Raw genomic sequence first — 27,343 nt, forward strand, 5'->3', positions numbered from 1 at the left:
TTTTTGAAATTTATTCTTCCCTGATCAGTTTTTCCGTCGATATGTTTGTTGGGTCGTCGATCCAGTCGAAATTTTTTTTTTTTTTAATTTTTTTGAAATTTGTTCTCCCCTTCTTATCAGAATGTCGGTCGATATGTTTGTCTGTCTGTCTCTGTGTTGGGTCGTCGATCCAGTCGAAAATTAATTTTTTTGAATTTTTTTGAAACTTGTTCTAGCCTTATTATCAGTTTTTCCATCGAGATGTTAGTTGGGTAGTCGATCCAGTCGAAATTTTTTTTTTAATTTTTTTTGAAATTTATTCTACCCTTATCAGTTTTTCCATCGATATGTTTGTTGTGTAGTCGATCTAGTCAAAAAAAAAAAGTTTTTTTAAAAATATTTTTTGAAATTTGTTCTCCCCGAATTACCAGTTTTTCCGTCGATATGTTTGTCTGTCTGTCTGTTGGGAAGTCAATCCAGTAGAAATTTTTTTTTTAATTTTTGAAATTTGTTCTACCCTTTTCAGTTTTTCCGTCGATATGTGTGTTGGATCGTCGATCCAGTCGAAATTTTATTTTAATTTTTTTTTTAATTTTTTTTGAAATTTGTTCTTCCCTGATTTTCAGTCTTTCCGTCGATATGTTTGTCTGTCTGTCTGTCTGTCTGTTGGGTAGTCGATTGAGTCTAAATTTTTTTTTAATTTTTGAAATTTGTTCTATCCTTTATGAAATGATAAACTTCTCTTAATGATCTCATCTGGCCACCGCCCGAGTTGCAAATCATTTTTGTGCATAAACCACGCCATAAAAAAAGTTTTGTTTCAAATGTTTTCAGTTCGTGCCATGAAAATGAGGAAGTGTTTTTTTTGACATGGTCGTGCTGTGAAAATGAGGAAGTGTTTTTAGACAGTCATGCTGTGAAAAAATCGGAACTATTCTGTGAGACAAGGCCTCGTGTTTCTATTTTATCTCAGAACACGAACAGGCTTTTAAACATGTTTAATCAAAACCATTTTAGGGTATTTTAAGTATGTTTTAAAAATGATTCATACAATTTAAGAATATATCGCCCAGTTATTTTTCAAGCTGTCTCACCCGAAGCGTCATTTCCTGTGGCCACACCCAATGATTAAGCAATCTCCTCATCGTTGCCTTATAAGTGATTCGCCAGACAAAGTTTCTGCCAGACGGGATTTTCATTTTTACAACTGAGACATGAGCGATCTTTCTTCTGCGAACAAAACAGCTCAACACAAAGTTGGTAAGCCTGTGTATAGGTTCCTCTTTGAACGATGAAGCAATTGATTATAAATTAAATCGTGATAATTCTGATATATATATATATATATATATATATATATATATATATATATATATATATATATTTTTTTTTCTTGGCAGGTCCTTGGAAGAAGAGCAGTTTACATATCACGACGAGGTGCATGAAATTAATGCTCTTATTGAAGAGGTCAATCATCTTAGAAGAGAATTGAAAAACATTTTTAATGACTGACACGACGTCTTATCACGGCCTCTGATCTTTTTACCATCTTGTACCAATGGTAAAAAAAACTGAGACATGGACTCACTCTCTTCCGATGAAGATAACAGCTCACTACAAAGTTGGTAAGTTTGTGTATGGTTTCCTCTTTGAACAATGAAGCAATTGATTATAAATTAAATTGTGATAATGCGAAAATATATTTTTTTCCTGGCAGGTCCTTGGAAGAAGTGGAGTTTACATATCATGATGAGGTGCATCAAATGAATGCTCTTATTGAAGAGGTCAATGATTTTAGAAGAGAATTGAAAAACATTTATAATGACTGGTACGAAGTCTTATCACGGCCTCTGATCTCGAATGAATTAAACCAATGGTGAGACACGTGTGTGTGTGTGTGTGCGTGCGTGCGTGCGTGCGTGCGTGCGTGCGTGCGTGCGTGTGTGCGTGTGTGTGTGTGTGTGTGTGTGTGTGTGTGTCTCTTTCCCTGTCTGTTTGTCTCTCTCTATCTCTCCCTGTCTGTCTCTTTGTATCTCTCTCTGTCTGTCTTTCTACCTACCTCTCTCTGTCTGTCTCTCCATCTATACGCTTGACTAATTATTTTTTTTTCAGCTCGATCACACAACATAAGCTGTTGAAGCAATCTGGTACAACACATGATTTTCTGGAGGTAAATGTTTCTGAATTATTATTTAGTTATTTGTTTATTTATTCTTTTATTAATATCACTCTCTCGTTGGAATGTCGCCTTATGTTGGTTGCATCATTAGTTTGGACGCGGTTTTACCAGTACACTGGAATTCATTTTATTGGCCTTGGAAGGATGACAGGCTGAGTCGGCCTCCTGGTGTGTTAATTCAGTGGTCAACGAGGCTTGAACTTAGAACCAACACCAGGCTTACTCATATTACCATGTAATTATCTTTATAAAACCTAATTATTATCCACTTTTTGTTTCAAAACAGAATATGGTGTCTGAGTTTCGAAATCACAAGACATCTGAAGAAGATTGCTGGGAGAGATTATACATTCTCGCAAATGAATATTTAATATTTTCAATTTTGATTAATAATATTTGTTTTGTTTACAATTACTTGATTTTGAATTTCAAAAAAAGGATCAAGACATAAAGGAGGGGGAGGGAGGGGGTGGGGGAGGGGGGTAGGTGCGCTCCCCCAATGACCCATCACCCCCTCATCCCACCCCTCCCCTCCCCATGTGTGTGTGTGGGGAAGGGTGGGAGTGGGATGAGGGAGGTGGTGGGTCAAAGGTGGGGGCGCACAGGGGGGATGAGGGGGTGGGGCTTGTGTGGGTTGGGTTTATGTGGGCGGGGCTTGTGTGGGCGGGGCGTGTGTGGGCGGGGCTTGTATGGGTGGGGCTTGTGTGGGCGGGGCTTCGGTGGGGTTTATGTGGGCGGGGCTTCGGTGGGGGCTTGTGTGGGCGGGGCATGTGTGGGCGGGGCTTGTGGGAGGGCGTTTATGTGGGTGGGGCTTGTGTGGGCGGGGCTTCGGTGGGGTTTATGTGGGTGGGCTTCGGTGGGGTTTGTGTGGGCAGAGTTTATGTGGGTGGAGCTTGTGTGGGAGGGGTTTATGTGGGCAGGGTTTATGTGGGCAGGGTTTATGTGGGTGGGGCTTGTGTGGGCGGGGTTTATGTGGGAGGGGTGAATGTGGATGAGGCTTATGTGGATGAGGTTTGTGTGGATAAATGGATGGGTGGAGAGATGGGTGGATGGGTGGATGAGTGGAGCTTGTGTGGATGGGTGGATAATTTTTTAATTAAATAAACATGTTGTGTGTGGGGAACTAATTAACTAATCACTAATTATGTGAATATGATGAATATGGGTGGAGCTTGTGTGGGGTTTGTGTGTGTGGAGCTTGTGTGGAGCTTGTGGGGGGTTTATGTGTGGTGGGGTTTGTGTGGGGTTTGTGTGGAGCTTGTGTGGGCGGGGCTTCGGTGGGGTTTATGTGGGTGGGTTTTGAGTGGGCGGAGTCAAAAAGGGGCGGAGTCAAAAAATTTCAATTTATCTTTGTCTTTTGTAATTCCTGTGAATAAAATGAACCTAAAATCTCTTCCCCTTCCAAATCATATATCTTATAAGTCCAAGGAACCGTATCTATTACATCAACAATTTTAGAAAGTTCGTTCGTCCATCGTTTAATATAACCCTTTTCAAAATGAGATTTCCACCTGTATATTCTTACGATATCACCAACTTTGAACTTAGGTTTTCTGACATTAATCTCTTTTTCATATTTTAATTTTGTAAATGTTTCTGATGGTTTCATATTTGTTGACGTGTGAACCGTGTCATTATAATTATCCACAATATCCTGAATAAAAGATGACCATTGTTGTGAACCGAGTTGTGTGAATTTTTTATATAATCTCTCTTTTAAGGTACGATTAAAACGTTCAACAACAACTGCCTTCCCTTCATTAAAGGTACTATATAATGTAATACTGTTATTTTTTTAGAAAATTAATAAATGTCTTGTTATAAAACTCTCTACCCTCATCAATCCACAATTTTTTAGGTTTTCTCTGACTTTTATTAAATATCTGTTGAAAGGCTCACATAAGAGTATTACCTGTTTTGTTTTTTAATGGTACAACCCATGCGTATGTACTCCTCAAATCAATAACGGTTAAAGCATACTTGTACCCCTTATCATTATTGAGTTCAATCAAATCAGCAGACCAGATATAATCTACTTCCTTGGAATAAACTTTCCTTCTCTGAAACTTTGTGAATATTGGTTTATGTAATTCATCAGCGAATTGCTCTTCAGTCTTAATGACATCATTAGAACCTATAAGTTTTTTGAATTTCCAAGTCCAAGTTTCAATTCAGCACTGATCATCTTCTTCACAATGAACCGATCAACTTTTTCTCTCAAGGTTGGATTTTGTATCAGAGACAAATTATACAACATTTCTCTATCGGCTTCATGCTTTTCTTCCAACGTTGTGGTATTCCCATAATCAATATCGTGTCTCATGCACACTTCATCAACTCTATTGATGGGTTTACTCCATGATTTAGTATTGTCTGCCTCATCTAATCTTTTATCCAAGTTTGTGCCTGGACCACAGAAAGAATACCCTGGAAGATGTAATTCCCCTGGTATTCCAGTAGTTGTAAATTTACTTCCTGATAAAAACTTTTGTATATCTCCTCCGAGTTTGTGTTTGGAGATAAATTGATTTTTTTTTAAACCACACACCGAACATATACCTTTTTGTATAACCCTGTTATTTTTACTTTTAATATAGGAAATATTTTTAGTATTAGTTTTCTTTTTACATTTGAGACAATAACTCATTTATTTATGTGAAAAATTCCTGCAGAGTGCAAAAACCTTTTTAGTTTCCAACATGCACATTTGAATCTTAATTTTTAAAACATAAAGAATCCGAAGAAATGCCTTTACTCTCTCCTCCATTTATTTAAGAAAAAAAATAAAAATGAAAAACTTGAATTAAAATGAATATCATGTCGATGTCAATATTCTTGTCAAAAGTATTGCAAATAGACTTGTCAATTCTTTGTTTTCCTCCTCGGTGGGTTGAGTTATTTTCTGTAATACCACCAATCCTTTTTTAATCTCACTGGTTTCCATATTTTGATATTTATTTTGTCTCACTCTTTCCTCCCTCTCCTTCTCTCTCTTCTCCCTCTCCTCCTTCTCTCTCTTCTCTTTTTCCTCCTTCTCTTTTTTCTCCCGCTCCTCCTTCTCTCTCTTCTCCTTTTCCTCCTTCTCTTTCTTCTCCCTCTCCTCCTTCTCTCTCTTCTCCTTTTCCTCCTCTTCCCTCTCTTCTTCAACTCCTTCCTCATCCCTTATTCTCCTTGAATCGCTTACACCCCATAGAATATCATACATATATTCATTAGGATTTCTTGTTATTCCTGTATCCAAAATAATTTTTTTTACAACAGGAAACCAATAAAATTTCTTTTGAATTTCTAAAAGAGCCTTACCTTTTCTTAACTTTATAATTTTTTCATTATTTAACATTCTAATTAAATCTAAAGTTGTCGGTTTATCAACATCAGCATAATGCCAATCTTTTATTGAAAATCCCTCATTCTTATGTTGTAGAACATATTTATTAAAATACTGAATACCCTTTTTTTGAAGGTATGCTTGGACACAGAAATGATAATTTTCTTGAAGCCTTCTTGCTGTCATTTATGTATTAGAAATATATGTTAGAATAATATTATGGCACGAAACACCTCCCCATCTTCCCATAGTTAAATCATTTTGTATTTCCTTACTTATTATATATAATCCTGTTTTTTTCTGTTTTCATGATATAAACAAGGGCAAAACCATTATTATATTTACCCTTATTAAATTATTTTATTTGTTGTTTACTAATCGTGGCCCCACAAAACTCATTCTCAATACCAAGTGGATAATATTCTTCCTTACGAGACTGATTTAATTGTTCCAGGTCTTTGAGGTTAATTTTAAATGACCAATTATACCCTAAATCATTCATATCATACCCCCATTGTTCTATTCTCATACAAACGATACGCCCTTCTTTATAAAAAGTTATTTTCATTCGAACTGTGAATTCTGTATGACCTGGAGATAATATCAACACTTCTGTATCTTTGGAATACACGGCCGTTTTATTTAAGGATATATATTGTGATAAATCGCTTAATCTCACCAAGTCATTCGCATCAGCCGGGCTTGGATAATTTTTTAATTTATAAGCATTTTTCATGTTAATATTTTTGGTTATATTATATTTATGTCGTTCAGCCTGTGCTTTTGTGTAATAATTTGATAAATCAATATCCAGTTCTTGAGATTCACCAAAGATAGAACCATCTTTACCAACATAAGTCATTTATATTAGATTAAAAATAATATCATAGAATTTTTTATTTTTGTTGAGTTGAAATAACACATATAGACATAATTGACCACAACACTTGGAATTTAATTCTTGGACTTGAAATGTTTGATAAACACCATTCTGTAAGAATTTTATGACTTCAACAGGTGGTGGAAGACCAAAACTATCAAAATAATATTTGTCTTGACTATTAAAAATACAAACCCAATGAGAACCGTTCCCATTATTATCTTCTAAGTTCATAATAATATTCTTTGTATGTTTCGGCACATTTGTTAATTCATCTCTCATACAAATAACCACATGATGAATTTTTAATTTCTTACAATATTTGACAAGTTGTAAATTTGATGTTGTATTCTTTCCAAATTCTTTAAACCACTCATCAATGCTCATTTATTTATTAGAAAGATATAATCCATTACCTCTTTTCGTTTCTAACAAATCAAAAAAGGATTGGTGGTATTACAGAAAGCATATCTCCAACTAACAATCTCGCTTTATCAGGCAGACCTTCAAGTTTTTCAGCAAAATCTACAATTACACCACTTCCACTAATTTGTTTCTCCAACTCTTTGTTATGTCCTTCAAATTATATTTGAGCCTGGAGTTGAGCCTTCCTTTCGTTGGCAGTTTTCACCGCTGTTGAAATACCACCCGTCAATGCACCAACCGCACTTAAACCAGCAAATAAAGGAATTAGAAATGGGAGAAATCCTCCACTCGTCTCTCTTATTGAATATTTTTTCAACATTGGTTTTGTCATTTTAATTTTAAGTGAGCCAGTGTCATTCAAGATTTTAACCTGTTCTCTTTTGAGCAAAACATCAATTCTTCCTGCTCCTTTTCTCTGAATTGTATTAACATTAATCGTACAAGGCTTTTGATTTTGAACACCAGATGATAGTTTATGAAGATTGATTTGATTAACATATACCCCAGTTGGTACTTTGCCACTCATTTATTTAACAAAAAATTATGTGAGACTAATCATCACACCATTATCTGTATTAATCTGTAATTCTGTTTCTTCCAAAAGCAAACAATATGTATCAACTTCTTCACTCTCTCCTCTTTCAATGTATAGGGAAGTATCCACTCGATTAGACTTTATAGTTTCCTTTTGAGTGCTCAGGTCAAGCGCATAGATTGTATTCAAACTTTTAAATGCTGTCATATCCAAAATAGGTTCTTTATTTCCATTACTTTCACACACCTTTTGGTAAGATTTGTATGCTTCAGCAAAATCATTTTTTTCCCAATTAATTTCCAATCTATCTCGTGGATAAAATGTTCCATCTAGAGAAACGCGAAGTTGTTTCACCTTAGCATTATCACTCAATGCATTATTCTTATCAGTCGCAGTATCACCATCTGGCTTTTTAAAAATGATCCACAGATATCGTGGCTTTCCTTCCAGAACACCCAAATTCCATGTGAAAGTAGTTTGGTTGAGTTTAACGTGTTGACATCTTCTTTTGAGATATGATACACTGAGTGGTTTCTTTGAGTTAAATCTTCTATTCAACATCTATTCTGTTTTAAGATTAGGAGTATATTCACTGATAGACCAACTCATTTCCTCAATTACAAATTTATTCTGTTCACCAAAAGCACTACCAACACCAAAAAGCAATCTATTTTCATTATCATTCCTTTGTAGTTGAAATCTAATTTTAAGACCATACAGAACTTTATCATGATCACAAAATCCAAATATACCTTGAAGAGGAACTGCCACAGTAAAACTATTTTCTGCTTTTGTATCATCATTATACATTCCTTTCCTTTGAGTATATCCAGGGTCTGTGTTTGTTCCCGTTGACATATCAGGAATAAAACCTTCGACAGACCCCTTTCCAATTCTATCACTCAATGTATAGAGTGTAAATTTCATCATTTCAGATACAGCAGAGACATAATCAACCGCTTCAACTTCTTGTGTTCCAATATACAAACGCACACTATCAAACATTTTCCAGAAGAAATCATTTACAAGTGTAGCGTTTGTGTTATTCCCAGCTTTAGTGAATTTAAATTTACACAACAAGAAACTTTCGGAGAGATTCAAATAGGTTTGTTGATTATTTATTTCAAAACTTTTTGTACCATTCGTATTCCAGTCTGTTCCAGTTATTGCATTTACCTTGAAGTAATCTTCTTTTTTAGTGGAGTTTGAGATAATAATAGTATCATCCAAATCATAGATACTATCAATTGCTTCCATACTTGTATTAATTTAGGAAAAAAAGATGTTAAAACTTTTGAAACCCTGATCCAAGTATTCGAATTATTTTCTGTCGTTCTTGGGGGGACAACTGAGTTTTGCCTTTCTTAATTTCTTTTATTGCTTGTAATTTATGAGATTCCTTCTGGGCATCTTTTATGCTCTTTACAGCACCTGCTACATTTCCCACAGCAGAAGCAGTTGAACCAATTAGATCTTTATGTTTTAGAATAGTTGAACCAATACCCATGAGAGTATCAATTATCCCATCTCCTCTAAATTGATGTCCAACACCCCTTTGTCTCTTAGGTTTATAGAATCCTCTACCAAGATACATACCTTCACCCTTGTAGTATGGGGAAAGGAACATCCCATCCCCTGTAATTATTTTATATTTTCCCAACTCGTGTTTCCTCACAATAACCATCGTATTTATTTATTGGAAAACTTCACGTAGGTGAATTCTGATGGATATAACTTCTCCATTAAAAGAAATCATACGATTATCTTGGTCGGTTATCCTAAAATTTACTCTGTGTATGGTTTTTCCTGACACAGGGAGATAAACCAAATTTTTGGGTTCCATATTGAATTTATAACCAATTGGGGTTGAGTATGCGCTGAATGAAAATATTGTATTTGTTTTTTTTCCATCATTATAAGCACCATCAATCAAATCACAGTGAATTAACACCGACTTTATTCCTGAGAATATTTGAATGACATTATCACTGTAAAACGTCCCATTAGTTTCAATCTTTTTTGAGGAGAAACCCAATAACTCTCTAAATGAATTATCAATTGTGAAATCAACCTTGTAGTTATTTTTAACTTTAATCGTTGATTTTGAAGTATGTTTTTGAATGTGTATAACAATATTTCTTGGTTCATCACCCTGTTCTTTCATAAGACGAGCAATTTCGGAAGATATTTGAGAAATCTCATATGCTCCAGGTGAGACTGTTATCGTTTTGTATCCACTTCCGGGATTATAACTAAACTTGTCATTTTTATCAGTTATATTAAATAAGGTATTATAAGTTTCCATGGACAATAAAGATGCCTCATATTCTTTTGTTGGGTCAAGTTGTAGTGGGTATGGGAATGAAGATGTGTGGTCGCTTGTTGTGAAATTAAAACTCAGGATTGTGCTTCTCATCTTATTTAATATGAGATAAAATGTCTTTATATTGAGATTTATTAATTATTTTCATGTTCATCAACTGATCTAAAATGGCTGATGCTTCATTAAAACAATTGTTATTTCCAGCCTTCTTACTACCTAACAACAATAATAGTCTATTAACTAATTGCGATTTGTTCATTTGGAAGAAAACTAATACCTGAACCAAGGATACTTAAAGCCTGAATAATGTGTTTCTCCTTCTCATTTTTCCTACTTTTACTAGAAATACTAACCCTATAATTTAGAGTGTTCAGCAGATCAATATATACTCTATCATCATTATTTTTCATATCCAATGGTTTATCAATATACTTTGATTCATCCCTCACAGTTGAACCTTGTCTTCCATCTTTTGTGAGAAGAAACATTAATCTCGGAGTTTGTTTAACAGGGGGTTGAGCAGAACCCAAGAACTTTAATTCATCATTAAATATCAATACCTTTTCTTGAACAAGATGAAATATTGCTGGTTGTTCTGTTGGAATGAGTCCTGCTTTGGTTTTTGAATCCGCTGAATATTCATTGTTTTGAAGAGCATTCACAATATAATCAGGGGGTCGATTAATCTCTTCCAGTTGTTGAAATAAACCTTCATCATCATATTCTAATTCTCCTAAATGCTCTAATTCTTCCTCCGTCATTTGATCAAAATCTTTTAACATTTGAAGTTTTTGAGGAGTATATTCTACTGTGGGAACTGTGGAAATATCTTTCATTTTTTCTTGGGAAGTTTTTAAAAGTGGTTTAAAAAATTTCTCTTGCTTTCTTTCAAATGCTTCTTCGCCCGTTAGTTTCTGTCTGCATTTCTTCTTTATGTCTTCCTGATGTTTTACAACTTTTGAAACCAACTCTTGATGTTCCTTAAATCTTCTTGCTCTTTCTTTTGCATCCATTTATTTATTGTAAAATATCATTTAATGAATTGTAAAGATCAACAGGGAAATTTTCCTTTTCTTAATCATTCAAGTAGATGTGTTCAAATAAATCCTTTTCTTTAAATATTTCATCAAATTCTTTATTAACATTAATGCGAGTTGTAATTTCTTCTTCACTAATACTTGCATCTCTGCTTTTCATACGTTTGCGTTGAGTTTCTTCATCAACATCAAAACCGAATGATAAAATCTTCACTCTGCTCAGATGTTTAATAATTTGTCTCGTTCCTTCTGGATTAGTTTCTAATATCCCAAGACCACCAGATTTTAGTTTCCTTAACTCACTCTTCCAATGTGAATATTTTGTTGTACCAAGAGAAACCTCCTCAAATATTTGACCTTCATTCCTCAATCGCATATGTTCCTCCACTGAAATATCGTGATAATCTTCACCTTTTACTTCTCCAGGTCTTATTGCTCTAGTTGTTGTTGATACAATGCGTATCACGGGGTGTTTTTTAAGTAAATTTACAATATTCTCATTTGTACTCCACAAGAACCTTGATTTATGAAAGTTTTTTCCAGAAGCAGATTTACCCACAAGATTTACAATAATAGTTGTCATTTATATATGTAATTGTTTATAAAACAAAAAATATATCCCTTAATATCTCATCTTGTTTCACAACAATATATTTATATTTTTCAGTCATGTGCTTCATGTAATCCTCAAATTTCTTTTTACTACATAATGTAGAACAATTATCTCTCCAAAAATTATTGATATCTATTGAAATTAACTTGAATAAAATAAAAGTATTAGCATTGTTTCTGATGGAACGACGAGGAAGTTGAAAGTACGATTGACTAAGATAAATACAATTACAAGAAGAATGTCTCCCTCTTGTGTAGTAGCTGTCCATTACCGTTTGGTTTCTCTCATTAACACAATCATCAAAGATAACGAGGTTCTTTTTTGATTTATCCAAATCTTGGGGAGACGGTATATCATCCGTATTATCACTAAGAATACAAGTTATCGGATTTGATTTCTTTTTACATCTCTGTGTATCACAAAATAGTTGAATTATATCTTCAAAGTTATAATCATTTAGGTTTTTTTGACGTTTAAATAAACCAATTATATCTTCTTTTTGAAGACCAGCATTAATACCTTGTGAGAGTAGTTGATACTCTGGTTGAAAACTCGACTTCGTGAAAATTATTAAGTTACCATAATCTAAAAAGTTGGGAGCGAGGAGCATCTTTAAAAGTAAGCAGGTTTTTCCACATCCACTTGAACCAACTATGAGACATCTTAATGAATTTGGGAGATTTTTATGGTTGTTAAATTTTATCTTATTATCCCAAATGGGTAAAAAATCATTCATTTATATATTTGGAAAACAGGTTATTTAATTTATTATTAGCTTTTTTAGAAACTCTATATTTTATCCTAAGTTCAGGTTTAATTTCAAGATAATCCATTATTTTATTTCTACAATATCTTGTGTTGATATTTCCCTGAAAATCACATCCATGAATAATATATAACAACAATCCTTTGAACATTTCTCTCATACGTTCAGTTTCTTCCCTTGTAAGGAAGGGTGTGTTATCACCCTCATACTTTACATTCATTTCTCTAATCAATCTTTTAAAGTAATTCATTGTTGGTGTAAATCTAAAAGAATTATTTTCCTTTTTATATTTTTTATTGTCATTAATTAGAAGATAATCACAGAATATACATTGTTTATAGGCTTTTGACTCTGTGTTTAATCCCCGTCTTTCACAAGCAGGACAATTCTCAAATTTGTCATATGGAGAATCAGGAAAGTCTAGCATATTTATAAAGTAAAACTTTACTTAAACTGAAATTCATCTATACTTTCAGTTGTATATTGACTCATATTTAATAATATTACCATCGATATCGATACACTTTTTTTCATTACCAGATTCAACGACAACATTTTTTATATTAAAGGTGATTTTAAAATGATCTTTAACTACTATTGAACGAAATGTCATTTCACCTGATATATTTTCATCCTTTATTTCATCAGGATTTACATCTTTAGGGTTGTGGAAAAAAATACAAATTTCTCCTTGCATATTACAGATGGTCTTATCTCTTCTTTCTAAAGCTTCATCCATAAGGTTTTTGTTTTTTGATACTTTTTCTTGTTTCATTGCTTTTTCTAGTTTTGAATATATTACCAGAAGGAGAGGAGAAACTTTTGTTAGAGATACCTTAATTGATGTTCTACCAGGTATACCAAAAGCCCTTCCACTGAAGGAAATTGAAGAACTCATATTATTTACCATAATTGTTTTTATCCAATAGTTGTTATATTGATCTTTGTTCAATTTTACATCCTTGACATATTTCTCAGTATCTTTAACAAATGAAGAGATTGATTGAAACTTGTCTTTTGTGTCTTGAAACATTGTATTTATTAAGTGAAAAAGTTGGAGGATAAAATGGTTTTAAGCACAGATTCACCTGTAAAATAAACGAAATTTTCATCAAGAAAATTTTAGTTTAAGCAAAGATTTATTATATAAATATGGTGAATACAACATACTGCGATGTTTGTAATCACAAATATAAACATTATAGAAAACACCTCCGAACCAACAAACACACATTTAATCTATTTCATAAAATATCTCCTCTTGAGTTGGAAAGAAAACATTGTGATATCTGTTCAAAGGATGTTTTGAAGAGAAGTTATAATAAACATCTTCAATCACAAAAACACAAGAAAAATGAGTTTAAAGTCAAGGGAGACTAATATATTGAAAACACTGATGGGGCATTTAAAGGGCATATAAAAATAAGGATTTTTCAATTTGGAGAACCCGGTCCATCATCAATAGCTGAATCAATTGAAATAGTGAAACCTGATGTTGAAAAAGTTATTAAAAAGACATTGAAAGAAATGAAAACTTTAAAGTTTTATATGGGAGTGAAAATGAATATGAAAAGACAAGATGAAGAACAAACTCCTTATATGAGAACAGATCTTCATTTTATAACATCATTTCAAGATTTTTTGAATAGTGGGGTTTATGAAGAACTATCAAAACAAGAGGAGGATGTTGATAATACAGGGGTAGGAAGTGGATTCAATATTAAAAAAATCATCTTTTTAGATATACACATTCTAAAATCAAACCCTCTTAAAGCTTCTTCTTATATTGAATTACCAAAAGAAATAAAACTAAAGAAGGCAGTTGTTAATATTAAGAACAATGATAATAAATGTTTTCTCTGGTCTGTTCTTGCTCACTTTCATCCACCAAAATGTAATTCAGAAAGAGTAAAACAACATAGGAAATATGAGAATACCTTGGACATTAAAGATTTTAAAATCCCAATGCCACTAACAGATATTCCTAAATTTGAGAAAAAGAATAATCTTTCTATTAATGTATATGGATTAACGGATACAAACAAAGTTCAAATGTTAAAAATTTCAAACAACTATAAAAATGAAGAAACACACATTGATCTTTTATATTTTAGTGTTGGAAATAATTCACATTACACATACATCAATAATTTATCAAGATTAATCTCTTCTCAGGTATTCAGAACAGCAAACAAAATATATCCTTGTAAGCGATGTCTTAATTCATTTCATACAAAAGAACGATTAGAACAACATTCAAAATATTGTAGTAATCATAAATCAGCTGTAATTACAATGCCTAAACCTGGTGAAAAGATTTCTTTTGAAGATTATAATAAATCTATCATGCACCCATTTGTGATATACGCTGATTTTGAGTGTATCCTTAAAAAGATAAATACTGCTTCACCTAATCCAAAAGAATCATATACAAATAAATATCAAAAACATATTCCTTGTGGTTTCTGTTATTATATCAAATCATCTGTTGGAGAAAAGTATAACAAACTTGAACATTATAGTGGAAAAAAGCTTCACAAGAGTTTGTAAAACGATTAGAAAAGGATTGTATAAGATTCACTAAATTAATGAAAGAAACAAATGAACTGATGAAATTAACCAAAGAAGAAAAATTAGAATTTAGAAAGAACAATATCTGTCATATTTGTGAGGGGGAAATTAAGGAGTCTAAAGTTAGGGATCATTGTCATCTTACTGGTATATATAGAGGTCCCGCTCATTCCTGTTGTAAACTTAATTATAAATTACCTTCTTTTATTCCAGTCTTTCTTCACAACAGCGCCAACTATGATACACATCTATTTATAAATGAACTTTCAAAAACACCAGGGAGTATTTCTGCCATAACAAATACAAGTCAAAAGTATATTTCATTTACAAAAATGATATTCACAAAACCTTTTACTCGTATTAGGTTTCTAGATTCTTACAAGTTTATGGGAACACCACTGGCCTACCTCGCATCAAATCTAAGCTCCACGGACTCTTTTCCAAATCTTAATTCATTCTTTCCAAAAGAAGAAATTCTCACTAAAGAGGAAATTCAGATTAATGACAGAATTCAAAGTAAAGAGGAAATTCGAATTAATGAGGAAATTAATGAAGAAATTCTAACTGAAGATGAAATTCTAATTATAAAGAAAATTTGAACAATTAATGAAATTCTAACTAAAGAGGAAATTCTGATTAAAGATGAAATTCTGATTAAAGAAGGAATTCTCACGAGAGAGGAAATTCAACAAGGAATGAAATTCAAAGTAAAGAGAAAATTCTTACAAGTAAGGGAATTTATCCTTATGATTATATGGATTCATTTATGAGATTTAAAGAAACACAACTTCCTTCAAAAGAAAGTTTCTATAATAACCTTTATGAAGAAGAGATAAGTGATAAGGAATATAAACACGCACAAGAAATATGGAAAATATTTAAGATAAAGAACCTTGGAGAATATCATGATTTATATCTAAAAACAGATCTTTTAATGTTAGCTGATGTGTTTGAAGCTTTTAGATCACTCTGTCATAATAAAAATTATGGATTAGATCCTGCCCACTATTTCACAGCTCCTGGTTTAGCTTGGAGTGCAATGTTGAAAATGACAAAACAAGATATAGATTTAATCAGTGATGTTGATTTGCTTTTGATGATTGAGAAGTCCAAGAGAGGTGGAATATCACAAGTATGTTCAAAAAGATATGCGAAAGCAAATAATAAATATCTTCCAAATTATGATAGTGAAAAAGATAGTAATTATTTGATGTATTTTGATGCTAATAATTTGTATGGATGGGCAATGTCTCAATCTCTGCCTTATGGTAAATTAGAGTGGGTGGAAGAAAAGGATTATGAAAAGGCTTTGATGAATATTGTTATTTCTTCTCAAGAGGAATTGAATGACGAAGAAGAAGGTTATTATTTTGAAGTTGATTTGAGGTACCCGAGTGATCTTCATAATAAGCATAAAGACCTTCCTTTTGCATGTGAGAAAGAAACCCCAAAGAAAGAATGGTTCAGTGATTATCATAAAAGTTTTAATATCAAAGGCAAATCAACAGAAAAGTTATTAACAACTTTCTATGATAAAGAGGGATATGTTTTGCATCAGAGAAGCTTAAAACAGTTTTTGAGAGAAGGATTGAGAGTAGCTAAAATTCATAGAGTTTTAAAATTTAAACAAAGTCCTTGGGTGAAAAAGTATATTCAATTCAATACAGATATGAGAGCAAATACAAAAGTAAAATTTGAAGGGGACTTTTATAAATTAATGAATAATGCTGTATTTGGAAAGACTATGGAAAATGTTAGAAACAGGCAAAGCATTAGATTCGCAACATCTTGGAAAGAAGCTTCGAGATTGATAAATAAACCAAGTTTTGAGAGAGAAGAGGTTTTTTCAGAGAACTTTTCTGCATTCCATATGAAAAAGGAAAGTATTGTAATGGATAAACCAATTTATATTGGAACAGCAGTTCTTGATTTATCAAAGATATTGATGTATGATTATTTGTATAATGACTTAAAGAAAGAGTATGGTGAAAATGTTTCATTGTTGTATATGGACACTGATAGTTTTATCCGAGATATAAAAACTGATGATGTTTATAAAGATATGAAGAAAAATATTGGAGTATATGATACAAGTAATTTCAGCAAGAAGAGTGAGTTATTTTCCAAACAGCATGAAAAGGTTATTGGTAAGTTTAAGGATGAGTTGGGTGGAAAAGTAATGAGTGAGTTTATTGGATTGAGAGCAAAGGCATATGCTTATAAGTATGGTGATCAGATTGATAAGAGGTTAAAGGGAATAAAGAAATATGTAATAAAGAAATCAATAACTTTTTGAAATTATTATATTTGTTTGATGAATAAGAAAGAAGAATATAGGAAAATGAATACAATAAGAAGTTATAAACATAACATATATAGTGAAGAAGTAAATAAAAAGGCATGAGGAGCCTTTGATGATAAGAGATTTATTTTAGATAACGGAATAGATTGTGTTCCATATGGATATTGTATGATAGAGTGAATAGAATAGATTGTGTTTTAATGATGGGAAGATGGGTTAGGGTTTTTTTTTTAGGAGGGCTACCTCCGTATTTTTTTGCAATATATAAATCGTCAAACCAAGTATTAATCAAACTAAAGAGTGGAGAAAATCTCAGTCTTGGTATATAATTGCTATACATAATGAATGTGAAAAATATCAAATAAGTCTTATTGAAAAAATAACTAAAACAAAGGTAAATAAAACAAATAAGCGAATCAATTTAAAAAGTAGTAAGTTAGAGGATGTAAAGAAAAAAATGAATATCCTTGAATGGACTGAAAACTTTGATGGTTATCAATTGAACAATGAAAAAATAATTTACTATTATCTCAAAATGATATGTGGCTCAGGAGGTGGTCAAACAAGAGCATTAAGAGAAGTTTATCATTTCGTAATGGCACAAAAGGGGTATCTTAAAAAATATAAAGATTCAAATGTTTTGTTTTTCAATATTTTAGATGGGGATTATTGTGCAAAGAATATTAAACTATTGAAGGAATTTGAGAATGACCAAATCTTTATAGGTTCAATGAGTGAGCTAAACAATCTTCTTCTTCTTTCGGCTGCTCCTGTTAGGGGTCGCCACAGCGGATCATCCGTATGATCCGCATAGTGATTTGGCTTAGTTTTTACGCCGGATGCCCTTCCTGACGCAACCCTAGTCGCCTCTTATGACACAGGGATAATGAGTGAGCTAAACAATATGCATCGGTTATTTGATAAAGAGTGTCCCGAGGCTTAGACGTTTCAGATATTTCTTTCGAATCACCTTTAACAAATCACATTACCACTTTAGTACTTGAACAAATCTTTATCTTATTGCATAGATTATTTGAAAAAAAAAAGTGTCCCCAGGTTAAAAGGGGAGACAAATAAATATACCTTGGGATAAAAAGGGGGTTTATTTTTAGGGGAAAAAAATATGAATCGCTGAAAATCCCCCATTCATTTACATAGGGAAAAGTGAGCCAGAATCAGTATATTCACCCTACTAACCTTATTATCAGTTTTTCCATCGATATGTTTGTTGGGTAGACGATCCAGTCGAAAAAAAGAAATAAATTTTTTTTTGTGATATTTCACAAAAAAATATTTTCACGAAAACAATAAGTGACCACTATATTCGTTATTGTTGTGTGTCTGTCTGTCTGTTGGGTAGTCGATCTCATCGAAAAAAAAAATCTTTCAAAAAAAAAATTGAAATTTGTTCTTTCCTTATAATCAGAAATTCCGTCGATATGTTTGTCTGTCTGTCTGTCTGTCTGTTTGGTAGTCGATCTAGTCGAATTTTTTTTTTTTAATTTTTGAAATTTGTTCAACCCTTATTATCAGTTTTTCCGACGATATGTTTGTCTGTCTGTCTGTTGGGGAGTCGATCCAGTCGAAAACAAAAAAATTCCAAAAATGTTTTTTTTGAGATTTGTTCTAACGTTATGATCAGTATTTCCGTCGATATGTTTGTCTGTCTGTCTGTCAGTTGGGTAGTCGATGGAGTCGAAAATATATTTTTTTATTTTTTGAAATCTATTCTACCCTTATCAGTTTTTCCATCAATATGTTTGTTGGGTAGTCGATCCAGTCGAAATAAAAAAATTTTTGAAATTTGTTTTGATATTTGTTCTCCCCTTATTATCAGAATTTCGGTCGATATGTTTGTCTGTCTGTCTGTTGGGAAGTCGATCCAGTCGAAATTTTTTTTTTTATTATTTTTGAAATTTGTTCTCCCCTTATCTGTTTTTCCGTCTATACGTGTGTTGGATAGTCGATCCAGTCGAAAAAATTATTTTTTTATTTTTTTATTTTTTTTGAAATTTGTTCAACTTTATTATCAGTTTTTCCATCGATATGTTTGTTGGGTAGACGATCCAGTCGAAAAAAAGAAATAATTTTTTTTTTTGTGATTTGTTCTTCCCTCATTCTTGGTTCACGAAAAAAATATTTTCACGAAAACAATAAGTGAACACTATATTCGTTATTGTTGTGTGTCTGTCTGTCTGTTGGGTAGTCGATCTCGTCGAAAAAAAAAAATCTTTCAAAAAAAAATTTAAAATTTGTTCTTTCCTTATAATCAGAAATTCCGTCGATATGTTTGTCTGTCTGTCTGTCTGTTTGGTAGTCGATCTAGTCGAAATTTTTTTTTTAATTTTTGAAATTTGTTCAACCCTTATTATCAGTTTTTCCGACGATATGTTTGTCTGTCTGTCTGTTGGGGAGTCGATCCAGTCGAAAACAAAAAAATTCCAAAAATGTTTTTTTTGAGATTTGTTCTAACGTTATGATCAGTATTTCCGTCGATATGTTTGTCTTTCTGTCTGTCTGTTGGGTAGTCGATGGAGTCAAATATATATTTTTAAATTTTTTGAAATCTATTCGACCCTTATCAGTTTTTCCGTCGATATGTTTGTTGGGTAGTCGATCCAGTCGAAAAAAGAAAAATTTTCAAATTTTTTGGATATTTGTTCTCCCCTTATTATCAGAATTTCGGTTGATATTTTTGTCTGTCTGTCTGTCTGTCTATCTGTTGGGAAGTCGATCCAGTCGAAATTTTTTTTTTATTACTTTTGAAATTTGTTCTCCCCTTATCTGTTTTTCCGTCGATATGTTTGTTGGGTAGTCGATCCAGGCGAAAAAAAAAATTTTGTTAAATTTTTTTGAAATTTGTTCTCCCCTTATTATCAGAATTTCGGTTGATATGTCTGTCTGTCTGTCTGTTGGGAAGTCGATCCACTCGAAATTTTTTTATTATTATTTTTGAAATTTGTTCTCCCCTTATCTGTTTTTCCGTTGATATGTGTGTTGGATAGTCGATCCAGTCGAAAAAATTATTTTTTTATTTTTTACATTTTTTTGAAATTTGTTCAACCTTATCAGTATTTCCATTGATATGTTTGTTGGGTAGTCGATCCAGTCAAAAAAAAGAAATAATTTTTTTTTTTTTTGCGATTTCTTCTTCCCTCATTCTTGGTTCACGAAAAAATATTTTCACGAAAAAAATAAGTGACCACTATATTCGTTATTGTTGTGTGTCTGAATGTCTGTTGGGTAGTCGATCTCTTCGAAAAAAAAAAATCTTTCAAAAAAAAAATTTGAAATTTGTTCTTTTCTTATAATCAGTAATTCCGTCGATATGTTTGTCTGTCTGTCTGTCTGTTGGGTAGTCCATATAGTCGAAATTTTTTTTTTAATTTTTGAAATTTGTTCTACCCTTATTATCAGTTTTTCCGTCGATGTTTGTCTGTCTGTCTGTTGGGTAGTCGATCTCGTCAAAAACAAAAAAATTCCAAAAATGTTTTTTTTGAGATTTGTTCTCCCCTTATTATCAGTATTTAAAATGGCGATTTCAGTTAATACAATGGCGATTTCGATGAAACTTGGTTGAAAGGCTCATAACCATGACCAAGTTGTGTGCAAATGAGAACCGTTGCTCTGGACACCACCGTTGCCAAGCAACGGGACTTTTAAATTTTTGGAAAATCATAAAAAATTTATTTTTTCGAAAATCAAAAATCGGGCCACGAGTGACTGTGGGCAGTACATTCAGCCATATTGTCAAAAATTTCCAGCCAGATCCTATGAAAACTGTCGGAGAAGATAGACTTTGAATGAACCCTGGTCGAAAACTAAAAAAAACGAAGTTCGTTATATCTCAGAGACTATGAGTCAGATTATTAATGCTGCAGATTGTTTTTTCGTTAAAATACCCCCACATTAAGAGCACAAATTAAAAAAAAAACATTTTTGAAATTTTTTTTTCTGCGAGATCGACTAGACAGACAAGTCGGTAGGCGGACATGGGTAGTCGACTACCCAATATAACCTGATGCGATGGGCCCGTTCGATGGGGAATGACCTGAGGATTAAGCACAATAAAATTCATGATTCTAGCTTCAAGGGTTAATGCTGCAGATTGTTTTTTCGTTAAAATACCCTCACATTTAGAGGTTTTTTGGCCTTTGCTGGGCAACGGAGGGGTCCATAGCAACGGTTCTTTCTCACACATAACTAGGACATACCATGAACCTACCATACCAGTTTCATGTATATCTGACTCATAGTCTCTGAGACATAACGAACTTTGTTGTTTTTATTGTTTTCGACCAGGGTTCATTCAAAGTCTATCTTCTCCGACAGTTTTCATAGGATCTGGCTGGAAATTTTTGACAATATGGCTGAATGTACAGCCAACAGTCACTCGTGGCCCGATTTTTGATTTTCGAAAAAATTAATTTTTTATGATTTTCCAAAAATTTAAAAGTCCCGTTGCTCGGCAACGGTGGTGTCCATAGCAACGGTTCTCATTTGCACACGACTAGGTTATGGTATGAACCTACCAACCAAGTTTCATCGAAATCGCCATTGTATTAACTGAAATCGCCATTTTAAATACTGATAATAAGGGTAGTACAAATCTAAAAAAAAAAATTTGGATTTTTTTTTTCGACAAGATCGACTCCCCAACAGACAAACATATTGACGGAAATACTGATAATAAGGGGAGCACAAATTAAAAAAAAAAATTTTTGAAAAATTATTTTTTTCAGCGAGATCGACTACCCAACAAGCCGGTAGGCGGACATGGGTAGTCGACTACCCAATATAACCTGATGCGATGGGCCCGTTCGATGGGGAATGACCTGAGGATTAAGCACAATGAAATTCATGATTCTAGCTTCAAGGGTTAATGCTGCAGATTGTTTTTTCGTTAAAATACCCCCACATTTAGAGGTTTTTCGGCCGTTGCTAGACAACGGAGGGGTCCATAGCAACGGTTCTTTCTCACACATAACTCGGACATACCATGAACCTACCATACCAGTTTCATGTATATCTGACTCATAGTCTCTGAGACATAACGAACTTCGTTTTTTTATTGTTTTCGACCAGGGTTCATTCAAAGTCTATCTTCTCCGACATTTTTCATAGGATCCGGGTGGAAATTTTTGACAATATGGCTGAATGTACTGCCCACAGTTGCTCGTGGCCCGATTTTTAATTTTCGAAAAAATAATTTTTTATGATTTTTGAAAAAAAATTTAAAATTTCAAAGTCCCGTTGCTCGGCAACGGTGGTGTCCAGAGGAACGGTTCTCATTTGCACACAACTCGGTCATGGTATGAACCTACCAACCAAGTTTCATTGAAATCGCCATTGCATTAACGGAGCACTTTAGCGAACAGAGGGACAGACAGACAGACAGACAGACAAGCCGGTAGGCGGACATGGGTAGTCGCCTACCCAATAGAACCTGATGCGATGGGCCGGTTCGATGGGGAATGACCTGAGGATTAAGCACAAGAAAATTCATGATTCTTGCTTCAAGGGTTAATGCTGCAGATTGTTTTTTCGTTAAAATACCCCCACATTTAGAGGTTTTTCGGCCATTGCAAGGCAACGGAGGGGTCCATGGCAACGGTTCTTTTGCACACATAACTCAGACGTACCATGAACCAACCGTACCAGTTTCATGTATATCTAACTCAGTCTCTGAGACAGAACGAACTTCGTTTTTTATTGTTTTCGTCCAGGGTTCATTCAAAGTCTATCTTCTCCGACAGTTTTCATAGGATCCGACTGGAAATTTGTGGCAATATGGCTGAATGTACTGCCCACAGTTGCTCGTGGCCCGATTTTTGATTTCCGAAAAAAAATTTTTTTTCTGATTTTTCAAAAATTTCAAAGTCCCGTTGCTCAGCAACGGTGGTGTCCATAGCAACGGTTCTCATTTGCACACGACTAGGTTATGGTATGAACCTACCAACCAAGTTTCATCGAAATCACCATTGTATTAACTGAAATCACCATTTTTAATACTGATAATAAGGGTAGTACAAATCTCAAAAAAAAAATTGGATTTTTTTTTTTCGACAAGATCGACTCCCCAACAGACAAACATATTGACGGAAATACTGATAATAAGGGGAGCACAAATTAAAAAAAAAACATTTTTGAAAAATTATTTTTTTTCAGCGAGATCGACTAGACAGACAAGCCGGTAGGCAGACATGGGTAGTCGACTACCCAATATAACCTGATGCGATGGGCCCGTTCGATGGGGAATGACCTGAGGATTAAGCACAATAAAATTCATGATTCTAGCTTCAAGGGTTAATGCTGCAAATTGTTTTTTCGTTAAAATACCCCCACATTTAGAGGCTTTTCGGCCTTTGCTAGGCAACGGAGGGGTCCATAGCAACGGTTCTTTCTCACACATAACTAGGACATACCATGAACCTACCATACCAGTTTCATGTATATCTGACTCATAGTCTCTGAGACATAACGAACTTCGTTTTTTTATTGTTTTCGACCAGGGTTCATTCAGTCTATCTTCTCCGACAGTATTCATAGGATCCGACTGGAAATTTGTGGCAATATGGCTGAATGTACTGCCCACAGTTGCTCGTGGCCCGATTTTTGATTTCCGAAAAAAATAATTTTTTTCTGATTTTTCAAAAATTTCAAAGTCCCGTTGCTCGGCAACGGTGGTGTCCATAGCAACGGTTCTCATTTGCACACGACTAGGTTATGGTATGAACCTACCAACCAAGTTTCATCGAAATCGCCATTGTATTAACTGAAATCGCCATTTTAAATACTGATAATAAGGGTAGTACAAATCTCAAAAAAAAAAATTGGATTTTTTTTTTTCGACAAGATCGACTCCCCAACAGACAAACATATTGACGGAAATACTGATAATAAGGGGAGCACAAATTAAAAAAAAAATTTTTGAAAAATTATTTTTTTCAGCGAGATCGACTACCCAACAAGCCGGTAGGCGGACATGGGTAGTCAACTACCCAATATAACCTGACGCGATGGGCCCGTTCGATGGGGAATGACCTGAGGATTAAGCACAATAAAATTCATGATTCTAGCTTCAAGGGTTAATGCTGCAGATTGTTTTTTCGTTAAAATACCCCCACATTTAGAGGTTTTTCGGCCGTTGCTAGGCAACGGAGGGGTCCATAGCAACGGTTCTTTCTCACACATAACTAGGACATACCATGAACCTACCATACCAGTTTCATGTATATCTGACTCATAGTCTCTGAGACATAACGAACTTCGTTTTTTTATTGTTTTCGACCAGGGTTCATTCAAAGTCTATCTTCTCCGACAGTTTTCATAGGATCCGGGTGGAAATTTTTGACAATATGGCTGAATGTACTGCCACAGTTGCTCGTGGCCCGATTTTTAATTTTCGAAAAAATAATTTTTTATGATTTTTGAAAAAAAAATTAAAATTTCAAAGTCCCGTTGCTAGGCAACGGTGGTGTCCAGAGAAACGGTTCTCATTTGCACACAACTCGGTCATGGTATGAACCTACCAACCAAGTTTCATTGAAATCGCCATTGCATTAACGGAGCACTTTTCCGAACAGAGGGACAGACAGACAGACAGACAAGCCGGTAGGTGGACATAGGTAGTCGCCTACCCAATATAACCTGATGCGATGGGCCCGTTCGATGGGGGAATGGTCTGAGGATTAAGCAGAAGAAAATTCATGATTCTAGCTTCATGGGTTAATGCTGCAGATTGTTTTTTTCGTTAAAATACGCCCACATTTAGAGGTTTTTCGGCCGTTGCTAGGCAACGGAGGGGTCCATAGCAACGGTTCTTTCTCACACATAACTAGGACATACCATGAACCTACCGTACCAGTTTCATGTATATCTGACTCATAGACTCTGAGATATAACGAACTTCATTTTTTTTTATTGTTTTTGACCAGGGTTCATTCAAAGTCTATCTTCTCCGACAGTTTTCATAGGATCCGGCTGGAAATTTTTGACAATATGGTTGAATGTACTGCCCACAGTCGCTCATGGCCCAATTTTTGATTTTCGAAAAAATAATTTTTTTTATGATTTTTCAAAAATTTCAAAGTCCCGTTGCTCGGCAACGGTGGTGTCCATAGCAACGGTTCTCATTTGTCCACAACTAGGTCATGGTATGAACCTACCAACCAAGTTTCATCGAAATAGCCATTGTATTAACGGAGCACTGGACCGAATAGACGGACAGACAGACAGACAAGCCGGTAGGCGGACATGGGTAGTCGCCTACCCAATAGAACCTGATGCGATGGGCCCGTTCGATGGGGAATGACCTGAGGATTAAGCACAAGAAAATTCATGATTCTTGCTTCAAGGGTTAATGCTGCAGATTGTTTTTTCGTTAAAATACCCCCACATTTAGAGGTTTTTCAGCCGTTGCAAGGCAACGGAGGGGTCCATGGCAACGGTTCTTTCGCACACATAACTCGGACGTACCATGAACCTACCGTACCAGTTTCATGTATATCTAACTCAGTTTCTGAGACAGAACGAACTTCGTTTTTTTAGTTTTCGTCCAGGGTTCATTCAAAGTCTATCTTCTCCGACAGTTTTCATAGGATCCGACTGGAAATTTGTGGCAATATGGCTGAATGTACTGCCCACAGTTGCTCGTGGCCCGATTTTTGATTTCCGAAAAAATAATTTTTTTCTGATTTTTCAAAAATTTCAAAGTCCCGTTGCTCGGCAACGGTGGTGTCCATACCAACGGTTCTCATTTGCACACGACTAGGTTATGGTATGAACCTACCAACCAAGTTTCATCGAAATCGCCATTGTATTAACTGAAATCGCCATTTTAAATACTGATAATAAGGGTAGTACAAATCTCAAAAAAAAATTGGGATTTTTTTTTTTTCGATAAGATCGACTCCCTAACAGACAAACATATTGACGGAAATACTGACAATAAGGGGAGCACAAATTAAAAAAAAAAAACATTTTTGAAAAATTATTTTTTTCAACGAGATCGACTACCCAACAAGCCGGTAGGCGGACATGGGTAGTCGACTACCCAATAGAACTTGACGCGATGAGGGAATGACCTGAGGATTAAGCACAATAAAATTCATGATTCTAGCTTCAAGGGTTAATGCTGCAGATTGTTTTTTCCTTAAAATACCCCCACATTTAGAGGTTTTTTTGGCCGTTGCTTGGCAACGGAGGGACCATAGCAACGGTTTTTTCTCACACATAACTAGGACATACCATGAACCTACCATACCAGTTTCATGTATATCTGACTCAGTCTCTGAGATATAACGAACTTGGTGTTTTTTTGTATTGTTTTTGATCAGGGCTCATTCAAAGTCTATCTTCTCTGACAGTTTTCATAGGATCCGGCTGGAAATTTTTGACAATATGGCTGAATGTACTGCCCACAGTCGCTCGTGGCCCGATTTTTGATTTTCGAAAAAATAATTTTTTTATGATTTTTCAAAAATTTCAAAGTCCGTTTGCTCGGCAACGGTGGTGTCCATAGCAACGGTTCTCATTTGCACACAACTCGGTCATGGTATGAACCTACCAACCAAGTTTCATCGAAATTGCCATTGTATTAACTGAAATCGCCATTTTAAATACTGATAATAAGGGTAGCACAAATCTAAAAAAAAAAAAAATTGTTTTTTTTCGACGAGATCGACTACCCAACATATCGACGGACATACTGATAATAAGGTAGAAAAAAATCTCAAATTTTTTTTTTTATTATTATTTTTGTCGACTACATCGACTACCCAACAGACAGACAGACAAACATAGACGGAAAAACTGATGATAAGGGTAGAAAAAAAAAATCTCAAAATTATTTTTTGAGATTTTTTTTTGGACTCGATCGACTACCCAACAGACAGACAGACAAACAAAGATATCGACGGAAATACTGGTAATAAGGGTAGAAAAATTTTCAAAAAAATCTCAATAGATTGACTACCCAACAGACAGAAGTGAACCGATTGCTTAACCCCACTTTTCACTTCACTTACGTAGGGTAATGAAAAGATGAATTGTGGGAAACATTGCGGAATGCATGGAACAACCTCCCAATGGAATCTATACTATAAAAGGAGTCATGTGTGCATCCTTCTGTGCGTCCGAGTTCCACCCATTGATTGGACAGTTTGCCTGACTCCACCCACAATTTCGATATGACAGCCACCGTGTTGGTGAATCCTGCCATGCTAAGTCAAGGATGTCATATTTACAATTGTCCTGTCCTTCCCATAAATTTTCTCTTTTGTGTAAAATGACCAAAAGCATTTTTTTGTGTGAGAAATGTAAAAATAAATAAATAATGTGCTGGTTTGTCAAGAGATTGCAGGAAAGCATTCCAAAAGAGATATCTGCTGTTTTGACATGAAA

General features: G+C 34.2%; 1 protein-coding gene across 1 annotated transcript; it reads left to right on the forward strand.

The window, feature by feature from the left end:
• Positions 1-1,535: 1,535 nt before the first annotated feature.
• Positions 1,536-26,304, forward strand: LOC147012297 (uncharacterized). Its single transcript, XM_085857930.1, has 5 exons — positions 1,536-1,604; positions 1,697-1,855; positions 2,092-2,149; positions 2,445-2,513; positions 26,278-26,304. The coding sequence occupies exons 1-5, from the start codon at positions 1,558-1,560 to the stop codon at positions 26,302-26,304; spliced, it is 360 nt and encodes a 119-aa protein (XP_085714056.1). The 5' UTR covers positions 1,536-1,557.
• Positions 26,305-27,343: the final 1,039 nt, after the last annotated feature.

Source organism: Eptatretus burgeri, chromosome 15 (genome assembly GCF_056783735.1).
Source record: "Eptatretus burgeri isolate ZD-2024b chromosome 15, Ebu_testis_v1, whole genome shotgun sequence".
Classification (NCBI taxonomy): domain Eukaryota; kingdom Metazoa; phylum Chordata; class Myxini; order Myxiniformes; family Myxinidae; genus Eptatretus; species Eptatretus burgeri.

What these genes read in the sequence shown, in the direction of transcription:
- LOC147012297 (XM_085857930.1), top strand. Translation starts at nt 1,558, where the DNA reads ATGGACTCACTCTCTTCCGATGAAGATAACAGCTCACTACAAAGTTG. An exon ending in CAACACATGATTTTCTGGAG is followed by an intron (nt 2,150 to 2,444) that starts GTAAATGTTTCT and finishes GTTTCAAAACAG; the next exon opens with AATATGGTGTCTGAGTTTCG. An exon ending in GGGAGAGATTATACATTCTC is followed by an intron (nt 2,514 to 26,277) that starts GCAAATGAATAT and finishes GTTTTTGATCAG; the next exon opens with GGCTCATTCAAAGTCTATCT.